The sequence below is a fragment of the Pollicipes pollicipes genome, unplaced genomic scaffold, assembly GCF_011947565.3.
Source record: "Pollicipes pollicipes isolate AB1234 unplaced genomic scaffold, Ppol_2.1 Scaffold_4002;HRSCAF=4701_pilon_pilon_pilon, whole genome shotgun sequence".
In the NCBI taxonomy this organism is placed as follows: domain Eukaryota; kingdom Metazoa; phylum Arthropoda; class Thecostraca; order Pollicipedomorpha; family Pollicipedidae; genus Pollicipes; species Pollicipes pollicipes.
Window position 1 is genome coordinate 22,391,889 of NW_023596420.1, and position 13,096 is coordinate 22,404,984.

The following is a 13,096-nucleotide window of genomic DNA, read 5'->3' on the forward strand; positions in this document are numbered from 1 at the left end:
TGTCTGTTCATGCTAAATGTCGGGGCATTTGTAAGTGCTCCTATTGCTGTCTGCTTGGACAGGTGGCGCCATCGGTACAGCCAGAGCTGATGCCTCCGCCCTTTTCCGGCCGCATACGGGTTAAAAATGCCAGTCGTCCAGTGTCCTTTGATTCAGTGCAGAATCGTCCTCTGTGACGGAAAATAATTGGGCGGTGACCTATTTGGTAACCATTTTCGAAAATTACAATTAGCAATGTGCCTTACCGAGATAGATAAGAATATTAAGTTAAACTTAATGCAGACTGATTCTGGAGTGAATATGTTTTCCGGCCTGTCCGGTTGTGTACCGGAACTGCCCGTGGACCTGAGACAGCTGGCCCCAGCTCAATAGCGGGAAGCATTTCTCGGAGCGAGGTCCAAGCTTTCCGAGTCTGAAAGATTCATTTATTATATGCATTGGCCCACTTCCTTATATCAACAACGTTGTTAGGGTTCCAACATACACAGGACATACCGGCATAGTCTCCAGTCGTGCTCTTAACGCAAAGAACCCCGATTAGGATTAAGTCCCACGGGCCGCAATATTGGAGGAATGGTTGCAGGGGCAGGCGGGAAGCATCCAATGTCCGGGTTAAGACAAGCGTTGTACCTTCGAACAATTCTGTACGAAATGGGCTCGATGGCATACCTCAAAACATCTGTCACCTTGCCGATCTCGTGACACAGCGAGAGCGCCGAGGATGCCTGCGTGTTTCGGTCACAAAGTGTTGGAGCGGCGCAGAGGGAGAATACCGATGACGTCATACACCGCCCTGCACTATTCGCAATTAATAACCAAAAACTTGACAACCACGACAATTTGGCGCAGTGTTGCGCCAGCCTCACACGGGGGAGTAAGCGGGGAACTTACATGCGGGAGTTGGAGGTTGTTTGGTGTGCAGGGGTGCTGCGGTGAATGGGTGGGTGATCATTTGCCGGTATTGTTTGAAAGAACTATAGGCGGTAGCCGTGAAAGGGCCAGCGAGCTATGCACATTTTCATGATTATCCAAGATTTTGGAAAAGCTACTCAGCTATGATGCAACTCAGCTATTTGTATCAGCATGAGCGTGTTGACTTGTCCCAGGGCACATGCGGTTCGGAAGAATCCCACGTTTCATGCCATACAGGTGATTTCGCGCACCTGTGGGCTGCAGCAGCTTAGGTGGGTTTTGGTGAGACATGTTGATTTATGCCTCTTTTTATTTCTGATTGTTTTTATTGGTTTTACACATTCCTGCATGCACATTGAAGTAACATTTATTTAATGGATAATATGTGATCATTTACATACAGATTGAGCCCATGAACCTAAAATGTTGCTGATGATCTGACCAATGCCTACCATGGTGCAAAATGACCCTAGAAGTTGACGTGCCCTAAAACCTCATTCATCATCATCACTGATGCCTACCATCTTATCAGCTCTTTTGGGGGGAATTGGAGGTGAATGGTATGTATAGAATCATTTTTGATATGCATTGGCTTAGCTTTGCGAGCAAAATTGGGATGGTGAGGGAGGGGCTGGACCAAGTGTGGAATGACTATAAGGGCCATCCTTGTCATTCAAGTCTCAAAATTTATATTTATTTCACTTATTTCCCATCTGAACCTGCAGATCCCTCTGAGCATGGAACTACACTGCTGCTTTGATCTGCAGATCAGAATATTGTCCTTGAAATAAAGAAGCTTTATATGTTTGCTGCATGCTACTCACATTACTCAGAAGCAATGACTATTAGTATAAGAGGGATAAGCCAAAGCATTAGGGCATTCATTCAGCACTACCATGTATTGGTCAGGTGTGGCAACCTTACTAACCTTGATTTTCCTCAAGCTATCCCTTGCCATACCTGCAATTGCCATCAGATCTACAAGACTGCTTCTGTCAGATTTTTCCTATTACCAAGGAGATCACACACAGATTCCTTTGCAAAAACTGAAGAAAAATTGCCTGCTAAGAATATCTACAGTAGCCCTGTTCTCCATTAATGTTTTAGCCATGTTTTATCTCTGTGTTGTCCCATTTTCAGGGAATGCAAGTGAAGTGAAAGTGTTGTGCGATCAAGACCATTATTTTTCAATTTGCATTGAAAAACAAAAGAATAGCAGCAGTTTTAATGTTTTTGTTGTCATGTGTTAGAAGTTAAAGCAAAGCAGTATCACACACCAGCACCCAAGTAAATTCAACATGAGGTAAGACAGTAATATTTGAGTTTTTTTAGATACAACATCACTTCTGGCTTATCAGCTCAATGCCCACCATCATGGGATGATTGTGGGGAGCACCTGCAATGCATCTGATGTACCTGAATAGTATTTTGTTCACCCTCCATATTTTATGACAAATGATATCCTGAACATCATAAAACATGTCATTTGTTAAGTATTATCTGTTGGGAAGGATTTCACTGTCTTTCATTCCATTCCAGGCTGAATGTGGATGGCCTTCTGGTCTATTTTCCTTATGACTACATCTACCCAGAACAGTTCTCATACATGTTGGAGCTCAAGAAGGGTTTGGATGCCAAGGTAAGTCATGTTCAGATTAAGTGACTGCTGTGAGCTGTGCTTACTGCTGTCCTGTCATTGTCATTATTTATTTGAGATTCCTCTCCATTAAGTTTGTCCAATGGCACATAATATTATGAATTGGATCCTATATCTTGATCTTGACACCAGGGTTTCTCATGGGAATGTAGGTCCACATTCAGAATCCACACAATGGCTTGATTCTCTATTTTCTTCTTTGTGTTTACCAGGCTGAAAATGAATAGTGACCCCCAAAGTTGGCTGTGAACAGTCCTTATGTTCATGTTGAGTTAGTCCCAAAGCAGTCTCATGATTTAATTACATGGACACTTTGATGTGAGGTACCTGCTCAGCAATCCTGAACTGTAAGCTACATTTGTGCATGCATGTTGACATTGTCATCAATGCCATGGTGATATTATCATTGGTGCTGCTCCTTGCCTGTGAATAACAATTTTAATGTTTTGAAGCACTGCTGTGTTATACAGTTCTATAGCATAGGTCTGTGAATTCCTGCTATCAATCTCACTTGGGTGTTGGCAGGGTCACCTTGTCCTGGAGATGCCATCTGGCACAGGGAAGACCATCTCCCTGCTCTCCCTCATCGTGTCCTACATGCTGGAGAAACCACTGGACATCACAAAGCTCATCTACTGCTCTCGAACTGTGCCGGAAATTGAAAAGGTGCTGGAGGAGCTGGCCAAGCTGAACCGCTTCATCGAGAAACAGTCTGGCCAGAAGAGCAAGCTGGTCGGCTTGGCCATCAGCTCGCGCAAGAATCTGTGCATTCACGAGGAGGTAGGTAATGGTGGTGATGATTTGAAACAACTGGTTTCAAATGATCTGGCCCCCCATGTGCTGGATGTTCAGAACCGAGTGGTTGTAATATGTATGTTGTTTCTTCCTGGCATACCACCTGTTCACCATGCAGCTTGCCATAACCAGTCAGAATACCAGCGGACAACCACATCCTAATTCGCCATCTTATGCCCATATACCAGTGGTACATCTGACATCCATGTGTCACTGGAACATCTTACTTCTGCATGCCAGTGTCACTTCTTAACTCTGTATGTCAGTGGTACAGCTGTCCTCTGTACAGCACTGCTACATCTTACTTCTTATGTCAGCATTACATCTTACTTCCTTATGTCAGTGGTACATCTTACTCCTGTACTGTAGTGGTACATCTGACTTCCTTACCTCAGTAGTACATCTGACTTCCACATGTCAGTGGTACATCTGACTTTTGTACATCAGTGTTACATCTTGCTTCTGTATGTCAGTGATACAGCTGTCCTCTGTACATCAGTGTTACATCTTACTTCCGTACATCAGTGGTTCATCGTACTTCTGTATGTCAGCAGTACATCTTACTTCCGTACCTCAGTGGTACATCTGAATTATGTATGTCAGTGGTACATCTTACTTACATATGTCAGTGGTACTTCTTAGTTCTGTACATCAGTGGCACATCTTACTTCTAGGGGTGCAGGTAGTGTAGTGGTTAACGCGTCTGCGTTAACCACTGCGCGTCTGGGAAACCAGACGTACGGTGTTCGATTCCCCGCGGTGCCCGCCCTTCCTGCCAGGGTGAGAGGCAGGCGACGCCATATAGCCTCAGCAGCTGAGTGCGTCGTAAAGCCCCAATAACACACACTAACACACATCTTACTTCTGTATGTCAGTGGTACATCTTACTACCGTACGTCAGTGGTACATCCTACTTTCATACGTCAGTGGTACATCCTACTTCCACGTGTCAGCAGTACATCTTACTTCCGTACGTCAGCGGTACATCTCACTTCCATATGTTAGCGGTGCACCTTACTTCCGTACGTCAGTGGCACATCTTACTTCCGTACATCAGTGGTCCATCTTACTTCTGCACGTCAGTGGTCCATCTTACTTCCATACGTCAGCGGTACATCTTGCGATCGACATGCACAATCTGGCTTCACGCCCCCCACCAACACCTGCCTGCCCACCGTGTCCGGCCGTCCGCGCCCCACATGACCGCCCCCCCCCCTCCCTCTCCTCCACCGCCAACAGGTGAGCCAGGAACGCGAGGGCAAGGTGGTGGACAGCCGCTGTACGCGTTGACGGCTGGCTACGTGCGCGCGCGCGCCGCTGGCCGCCGCCGCCGCTGGTCCGGCGCCGGCGGCGACGAGGCGGACGAGGACGGCCGCGCGCCGCCGCCCACCTGCCAGTGGTTCGAGCAGCTGGAGCAGGACGGCCGCGATGTCGCGCTGCCGGCCGGCATCTACAGCCTGCAGGACCTCAAGCAGTACGGCCGCACGCGCGGGTGGTGCCCCTACTTCGTGGCGCGCCGCGCGGTGAGTGGTCGCCCGGGCGAGCCCCGCATCGCTGACAGGGAACAGCCACGGAGAGGTGTCTGGGAAGGTGTTGTATGTGGATTGTTCCCGGGTGTAGGCTGTGTGGCAGGCATTTCGACGGTGATGTCTGGGAAGGTGTTGTGTGTGCATTGTTCCCGGGTGTAGGCTGTGTGGCAGGCAGTTTGACGGTGTCGAAATAACTTTTGTTGTTCTTGACCAGCTTTTGGCTCGCTGTGGCATGATTGTGGGCGTGAGGTGATATTGTGGATGGATCGGTTTTGTGGCCCAGTGAGGCTCGGTATGAAGTGATTCCATGCCCGGGTTTAGATATTATTGGATATAGATAGATATTATATATATATATATATATATATGATATATTATAGATATAAGTGTTGTCTCCCTCCGCTTGTGACGTGGCTCGGTTACCTGTTTCAGATCCAGCAGGCCAACATCATCGTGTACAGCTACCACTACCTGCTGGATCCGAAGATTGCCGAGGTGGTGTCCAAGGAGATCGTGAAGTCAAGTGTCGTCGTGTTCGACGAAGCTCATAACATAGGTGAGAGCTTCTTTCATTCCAATCTGCATGCACCTTTTCATCTTATTTGAAATGAAGGACTGTTGGTTGTTGACAGATGCATAAGCAGAATGTCGTTCTACATCGATCGTTGTTTGTTTCTTAACTGTAATTTTCATACCACTATATTTGCGTTCCGCATAGTCTTAATTACCTACTGTTGGTTTTGTTGCATGTGAAACCTGTGAATGAGCGGTGTCTGCAGTCAGCATCGCGCATTTGCCGGCAGACAACGTGTGCATCGACAGCATGAGCGTCCACATCAACAAGCGAATGCTGGAGCGCTGCTCCAACAACATCGGCTCTCTCGAGAAGAAGATCGCCCAGTGAGTGCCCGCTCGGGGGCGCTGCTGCTTCCCGCTGTGGCGTCTTCCGCACAGTCGCAACGCGCCGCGCTGTGGGTGTCATGCGCCGTCCGATGGCAGGGCCTACGCGGACTCACGCTGTGTTCTCGCGTACAGACGCCTTCAAGGTGTGATGAGACATCCCCCCGGTTTTTTCTCACTGGCCTGTGGATCGTCGCCTCCCTGCGTCGCGTCGGCGCTAGATCAGTCCCGCTGCCTGAGGCTGGTTGAGGTTGACCGTCCTGACGCCGTGAGTCAGTTGTCACGCCCACCACACAGCCGTGCTGGGCACCGGTGAGGACCCGCCTGGCGGGGTCCCGCGGCAAGCTCGGTCCGGCCGCGGCTGCCACCGATGCGGCTATTTGTTCCAGGCCAAAGCTTAACACAGCTGAGCAGCACTGCACGGGTCAATATGAACTGTCGGTGGTAACGAGTGTATGTTTTTTGAAGGATATGTGGTGTTTGTGTGTGTGTGTGTGTGTGTGTGTGTGTGTTGTGTGTGTGTGTGTTTGTGGTGTGTGTGTGTGTGTGTGTGGTTAGTGTGTGTGTGTGTGTGTGTTTGTGTGTGGTGTGTGTGTGCGTGCGGCTGCGTTCGTGCGTGCGTGCGTGCGTGCGGCGTGCGTGCGTGCGTGCGTGCGTGCGTGCGTGCGTGAGTGCGTGCGTGCTTGTGTGGTGTGTTGTTTTGTCTCGCTCGATTTGTACTAACAAGTGGGTTCTTGCGCTTTGTAGTCCGCACAAATATTGCCTGCCTCGTGTTATTTCACACGCTGATCACGTTGTCGTAAAAGGTTGCGTCCAGTAATTCAGGCGCTGAAACTGCGTCCAGTAATTCAGACCGCTGAAACTGCGAATATTCAGCTGCAATTCGCCTAGTAATTCAGCTGCTTGCGCCCATACAGCCGCTGAAATGATAATTCAGGCTGCTGAAATTGCGCCCAGTAATTTAGACTGCAAGCGGCAAGTCCGGGCACGTACGCCCAAAAACAGGGAAGACCCGCCTACCGTCCCGCTGGGAACGTGCCAATGCGCGCCTGGCCCAGTTTTGCGGCTGTCGCTGACTGGGGCCTGACCTTGCCGCGTGGCGTCGCAGGATCAAGGAGACGGACGCCAACCGACTGCAGGAGGAGTACCAGCGCATGGTGGAGGGTCTGCGGGACGCCCAGATGAAGCGGCAGACAGATCAGCTCTTGGCCAACCCGGTGCTGCCCGACCAGGTGCTGGAGGGTAGGTGCACGGCGCGCGGCCCGCCGCTGCTGTGGCCGGCGCCGCACACGAGCCCTGCAGCTCTGACTGCTGCTGGGCCACTGTGCAGAGCTCGGGCTGGTCAGCCCCGGCTCCTGCGTGGGCCGGCTCTGGATAGCGTGCGTCTAGAAGTGTGCGCCGTGAGTTACTCACGTATGTTTTCCCCTGTTACTTTTCGGCCTGCGAGGTGCCGGTGGTGTAGTGGTTAACGCGTCTGCGTTAACCTCTGCGCGTCTTCAAAACCAGAGGTACGGGGTTCGATTCCCCGCGGTACCCTCCCTACCTGCCAGGGTGAGAGGTAGGCGACGCCATATAGCCTCAGCAACGGGGTGCGTCGTAAAGCCGCAATGACACAACTTTTCGGACTGCATATTTTGCATGGTTTTCAGTTTGAGAGTACTCTGACGCCGCATCAGGGCTGCAGCTGCGTGCCGGACCAGCGTGGGGTGGACTGAGAGCCCGGCGCTCGAGCGATCTGACCCGCCGGCCCGGTACTCCCCCGGCTGGTCGGCCACAGTCGCCGCTGCGAGCGGTAGGCTGATGGACGGAGTGGTCGCACCGCTGATGTTGGTGATCGCTCGCCAGAGGCCGTACCGGGGAACATCAGGACCGCGGAGCACTTCATCAACTTCATGAAGCGCCTGGTGGAGTACCTGAAGATGCGGCTGCGAGTGCAGCATGTGGTCCAGGAGTCGCCGGCTGGCTTTCTCAAGGACATCTTCAACAAAATTTGCCTGGATCGGAAGCCGCTGCGGTGAGCGAGGGACTTCGTGCGAAGTCAGGCCTCTGGACGGACGGAAGCAGATGGAGCAGAAGCTCTATTCCCAGCTCTGTCCGAATGCATTGCCTGTGTGTGGTTGAAGTTCGGGCCTGCAGTGGCAGACACTGCTTCAGTGAAACATTAACGTCCGGCTCTTGAAATACTGACGGTCCGTTCTCCCGACCCGCCTCAGTCCCTAAGTGGCGCTCGTCTCCGATCGTCTCATGTGTCCTCGCCTGCAGCCCTCTGCTGCCAGCGTCTGACGCGTCCCTGTCTGTCAGGGTCTGTACAGAGCATCCGACCGGCCCGCTGCTGTCGGCCCGGGGCCTGTGACCGATCGTCTGACTTGTCTGCACCTGTCAGGATGTGCAGCTCGTGGTCCAACCTGAGGTCTAGCATCTTCCCGTTTGCCGACCCCTCCCCCCCTCCCTGAGTGTCTCACGCGTCCGTTGATGCTATCACGCATGTCACGTGATGGGTGCATCGCTGTCAGGTTCTGCGCGGAGCGGCTGACCTCGATGATCCGGACGCTGGAGCTGACGGACATGGCCGACCTGTCGCCGCTCGTGCTCGTCTCGCACTTCGCCACGCTGGTCAGCACCTACACACGTGGCTTCACCATCATCGTTGAGCCGTCGGACGACAAGACGCCCAACGTCTACAACCCCATCCTCTACTTTCGGTGAGGCTTGGCCGGAGCAGCCGGCTCGTTTGTTGGGCTCGGTCGGGTGAACTGGCTCCAGTGATGTCGCATTATGCCTAAACCCGCTGTCAGGCAAATATTTCGAAGGAGATTTACTCGGACCGTCTATGTGCGCACAATCTTCCTACTTTGCTAGATCATTCACACGTGCTAGATATCCGAGCACGCTGGGGTATGTCTGTGTCGTTTTAACCTGCACTGTGTACACCGAGCAATGGATACATTCGACGGCAACCTTTCCCATTTTTCGACGTCTTATGGTGCTTGGGCATGGAGTTACTTCATACGTAATTATACGACTGGAAGGTCTGCCTTCCGATCCACCCACCCGTGGCGGGTGAGTTCGAGTCGCTTTAGGCGCCCGTTATTTGCCCCTGCCGGGTGTGGCCGGTGGCAGCGGTTGCGCTGAAGGTCAGGTGACGTCAGAGGGCTGGACGGACCGTGCTGAGCGTTGCGGCACGTTAAAATTTCGCCACCGAATCCTTCAATTTCACGATCGGATGGTGGTGGTCAGGGCTCACACGATAAGCACTGCTTGGTATGGGCTCTCGTCCCGGAACTTATTCCATCCACTCAAAAGGTTCGGATTTAATCTGTCGCGAAGAAAATAAAAACATACGACATCCGGCGCAGATGATAACCCACCGTCACCGTCTGGCATCTTGTTTACACTGGCAGTGTTGTGGTGTGAATCGGTGGCGATGTCGCCGTGTTTAGACTTCCAGTCAGTCGGACCGTCCGCCTCTCGGGAGGAATGACTGCCACCTGGCTACCACCGGCCGGTGGCTGTGTCGCCACCCATCGGCGGTGGGTGTGGCGCACATTCGGTGTGTTGACCGTACACACGGTGGCGCTGCGGCCGCCTGTCCGCGGCGCTGCACCAGCCCCGATGTGGTCTGTGGTCGTGTTCTCCCGCTCTGTTGTGTGACGCGCCCGCCGCGCCGGCCGCGCCAGGTGTCTGTTGTGTGACGCGCCCGCCGCGCCGGCTGCGCCAGGTGCCTGGACTCGTCGCTGGCCATCAAGCCGGTGTTCGACCGGTACCAGTCGGTGGTGATCACGTCCGGCACGCTCTCGCCGCTCGACATGTACCCCAAGATCCTCGACTTCCACCCGGTCATCGTCACCAGCTTCACCATGACGCTGGCGCGGCCCTGCATCCTGCCCATGGTGAGGCCCCACGCCACCGGCGCAGCAAGGGCTCGGGGCTGGCTCGGGGCCCGGCTGGTGCTGGGCAGGCCGCCGACCGAGCGACAGCACCGAACAGACCTCGGGAAATCACTCTGAGATGTTGGAACTGATTGGTCTGATACTTGTTCTCTCGGGTTTTAACCAAACAGGAAGCCGTAACATATGTTCGTCTCAACAAGTCAAATAAGTGAACTTAACCATAGAAACAAGATTGGCATCAGTTGGCCCGCCCTAATGATGCCGAGTATATGGACACGTATGGTCGGCTGGGCCGCTCTGTTCTGTTACGGAGGGATACGGAGGGACCGATACGCCGCGGTCTGATACCCATATCTGCCCTCAGATCGTGACAAAGGGCAACGATCAGGTGGCGATCTCTTCCAAGTTCGAATCTCGCGAGGACCCTGCCGTGATTCGCAACTACGGCAACCTGCTGGTGGACATGGTGACCGTGGTGCCGGACGGCGTCGTCTGCTTCTTCACCTCCTACATGTACATGGAGAACGTGGTCTCCAGCTGGTACGACCAGGGCATCATCACGCAGCTGCAGAAGCACAAGCTGCTCTTCATTGAGACGCAGGACGCGGCCGAGACCAGCCTGGCGCTGCTCAACTTCATCAAGGTCGGCGTTCGTCGTCACCCGCTTTCTCCTCGCGTTTGCCGTCCTCAGTTGCAACACCTACCCGCAAACGAAAGCACATCGTTTTCTCTGCGCGGGCTCGCTACACGTCCCAAGCACGCTGCTGGCCTCCGTGTCAGGCGAGCGATGGCGCACGAGCCGCGTGCCGCCGGGCCGCCGCCAGCCCCCGCGCCGACCCGTCCCCGCCCAGTTGACGCCAAGGTCACGGTCGTGCCGGCAGGCGTGCGAGAACGGCCGGGGCCCGTGCTGCTGTCGGTGGCGCGGGGCAAGGTCAGCGAGGGCGTCGACTTTGACCACCACCTCGGTCGCTGCGTGCTCATGTTCGGCATCCCCTACATGTACACGCAGTCGCGCATCCTCAAGGCGCGGCTCGAGTACCTACGCGACACGTTCCAGGTAACGGGCGTGTGTCTTGTCAGTCTGTCTGTCTGTCTGTGTCTATTGTCTTGCCGGTCTGTCTGTCTGTGTCTGTCTTGTCTTGTCAGTCTGTCTGTCTGTGTCTATTGTCTTGCCGGTCTGTCTGTCTGTGTCTGTCTTGTCTTGCCAGTCTGCCTGTCTGTGTCTGTCTTGTCTTGCCTGTCTGCTGTTGTGGCCTGTCGCTATGTGTATGTCATGTGTCTGCTACTGCTCGAGTTCATGGGAAAATTTCACGACGTCAGAAGCTCTTTTCATTGTTGTTGTTACAGTCGAGACAAAGGACGATATGGATCTGTTAACGTTTGTGGTTGGTTACAATGATACAATTTATCCCATCGCGAAGTACTAACTTGGAATGTCATTGTGCTTCCTGCTGTAGAGGGTCAGGTTCCATTTCACCCATGCTCTTTCCCCCATGTGTGTGTGTGTGTCATGTGATATTTATTGATCACCTCTCTTGTCCCAGTAATCAGTGTGTAGAAGTTAAATGACTGAGCTTGTGCGCTTTAAAAGTTCCCAAGAGCCTAGCTCGTGCTCACATGACGCCGCGGGAAGTGTTAGCTCGTGCTCGCATGACGCCCCAGGAATTGTCCGTTGACGCTGTCCGTCGACTCATCTGGCTAAACGTGTCCACGCTGCTCTCCAGCCGCATGTCCGCCTCTAAGCTGGCTCTGGTCGGCCTCGTGGCGTCAGCTTCGGTTTCGTGACGCTGTTCACCCTTGCCGCAGATCCGCGAGAACGACTTCTTGACGTTCGACGCCATCCGCCACGCCTCACAGTGTGTGGGCCGGGCGATGCGAGGCAAGACCGACTACGGCATCATGGTCTTCGCCGACAAGGTGCCGCTCGGGTCGGATAGGGTCGGATCCGGTCGGTTCGGGTCGGGTCAGGTCGGGTCGACGGTGTGGCGATCGGTGACACGAGGATAATGGTTTACAGTGGCGTGCGGTGGGCGCCGCTGTCGAAAATGACTGCTCTGCGGCCGCCCCGGGTTGGTCTCGGGTGCTCTGTAAGAGTGTCGTCTTCTTAGCTATCCGTACATTGACCTGCTGTCTGGTGCTGGCTCAGCAGTTAGACGTATTTGACCTGCTGTCTTGTGCTGCCTGAGGGGTTAAGTAATTTTGCCCAGCTGTTAAGTTGATGCCCACGCTGAGCCGTAGCGCTCTAAGTGAGTATGTCTTTTATTAACGGCATCCCATCATGTAACATGCCAGCGTTCAAGTGACTCTATAATGGACGAATGAAAGGTCATCTCCTGAATAATCGCGCGGTGCTAGGCCGTTAGCCCTCCAGTTCTCGATGCATGCAGCGCCACCATTCACTTGGGTACCAAGTGAGGACGCGTCTTGTCCCGGATGGTCTTGGTGTCAGGCGTGGCTCAGCACGGTCGACTGTTGCAGCGCTTCCAGCGGTCGGACAAGCGGACCAAGTTGCCGCTCTGGATCCAGGAGCACCTGAAGGACTCAATGTGCAACCTCAGCACCGAGGAGGGCGTCCAGGTGAGACGGACGCGACGTCGGGGGGGGGGGGGGGGGGGGGGGGGGGTTGACAGGCGCTAATGAAGCGAATTTTTGAACAGGGGCTTTGCGATCGGGTTATGATACTTTGGCAGCCAAGGTGAACAAGTGGCTTCAAAGGTATATAGAAAGCTAAGCCAGTCGGGGAGCTGAGTCAAACCAGTCAGGGAGCTGAACCAAACCGGCCAGGGAGCTGAGCCAGACCAGCCAGGGAGCTGAGCCAAACCAGTCAGGGAGCTGAGCCGACAGGTGGATCGCACGAGCTGAGAGGGCCGTCGGGATGACTGCGGTACAGTCATGAGGCCACGGGTGCCGCGTCGCGAGTCCGCCGCAGTCTCCAGAGGTGAGAGTGGCGTGCGACACGGGACCAGCCGTGTCGGCGCGCGTCCGGCCCGCCTGACGAGCTCCCCTCCTCGGCAGATCTCCAAGCGGTGGCTGCGGCGCATGGCGCAGCCGTTCAGCCGCGAGGACCAGCTGGGCATCTCGCTGCTGACCCTGGAGCAGCTGCAGAGCCAGGAGATGCAGGAGAAGATGCGGGAGCGCGTCACACACCGCGTGTAGGCGCGGGCCGGCAGCGCACGCGGCCAGCCCTCGCGACCGCAGCGCACCGTGGCGCCGGGCAGCTGGCGAGCGGCGTGAGGGACGCCCACAGCCCGGCCCTACGGCTGAGAGCGCTGTGATGGACGCGTTTCGACTCGGGACCCGGCAGGAGGGGGTCGGTAGCGAAGCACGTGGTCGGTACTTGCACGCTGCTTCAGGCGTTTCAGTTGGGAACGCGCAGTTTATGCGGTGATCATTTGGCAAGGGCGTCGGCGGAT

The 13,096-nt window shown here is 54.2% G+C and overlaps 1 protein-coding gene across 1 annotated transcript; it reads left to right on the top strand.

Moving 5' to 3' along the window:
- Positions 1–901: 901 nt before the first annotated feature.
- Positions 902–13,096, top strand: LOC119093181 (general transcription and DNA repair factor IIH helicase subunit XPD-like). Its single transcript, XM_037216095.1, is given in 18 exon segments — positions 902–940; positions 2,053–2,215; positions 2,452–2,551; positions 3,095–3,349; positions 4,604–4,643; positions 4,646–4,887; positions 5,326–5,449; positions 5,697–5,793; positions 6,902–7,035; positions 7,639–7,807; positions 8,307–8,495; positions 9,512–9,683; positions 10,048–10,326; positions 10,565–10,583; positions 10,586–10,740; positions 11,490–11,600; positions 12,162–12,260; positions 12,699–13,096. Coding segments are annotated over 17 exon segments (2,331 nt in total). The 5' UTR covers positions 902–940; positions 2,053–2,210; the 3' UTR covers positions 12,840–13,096.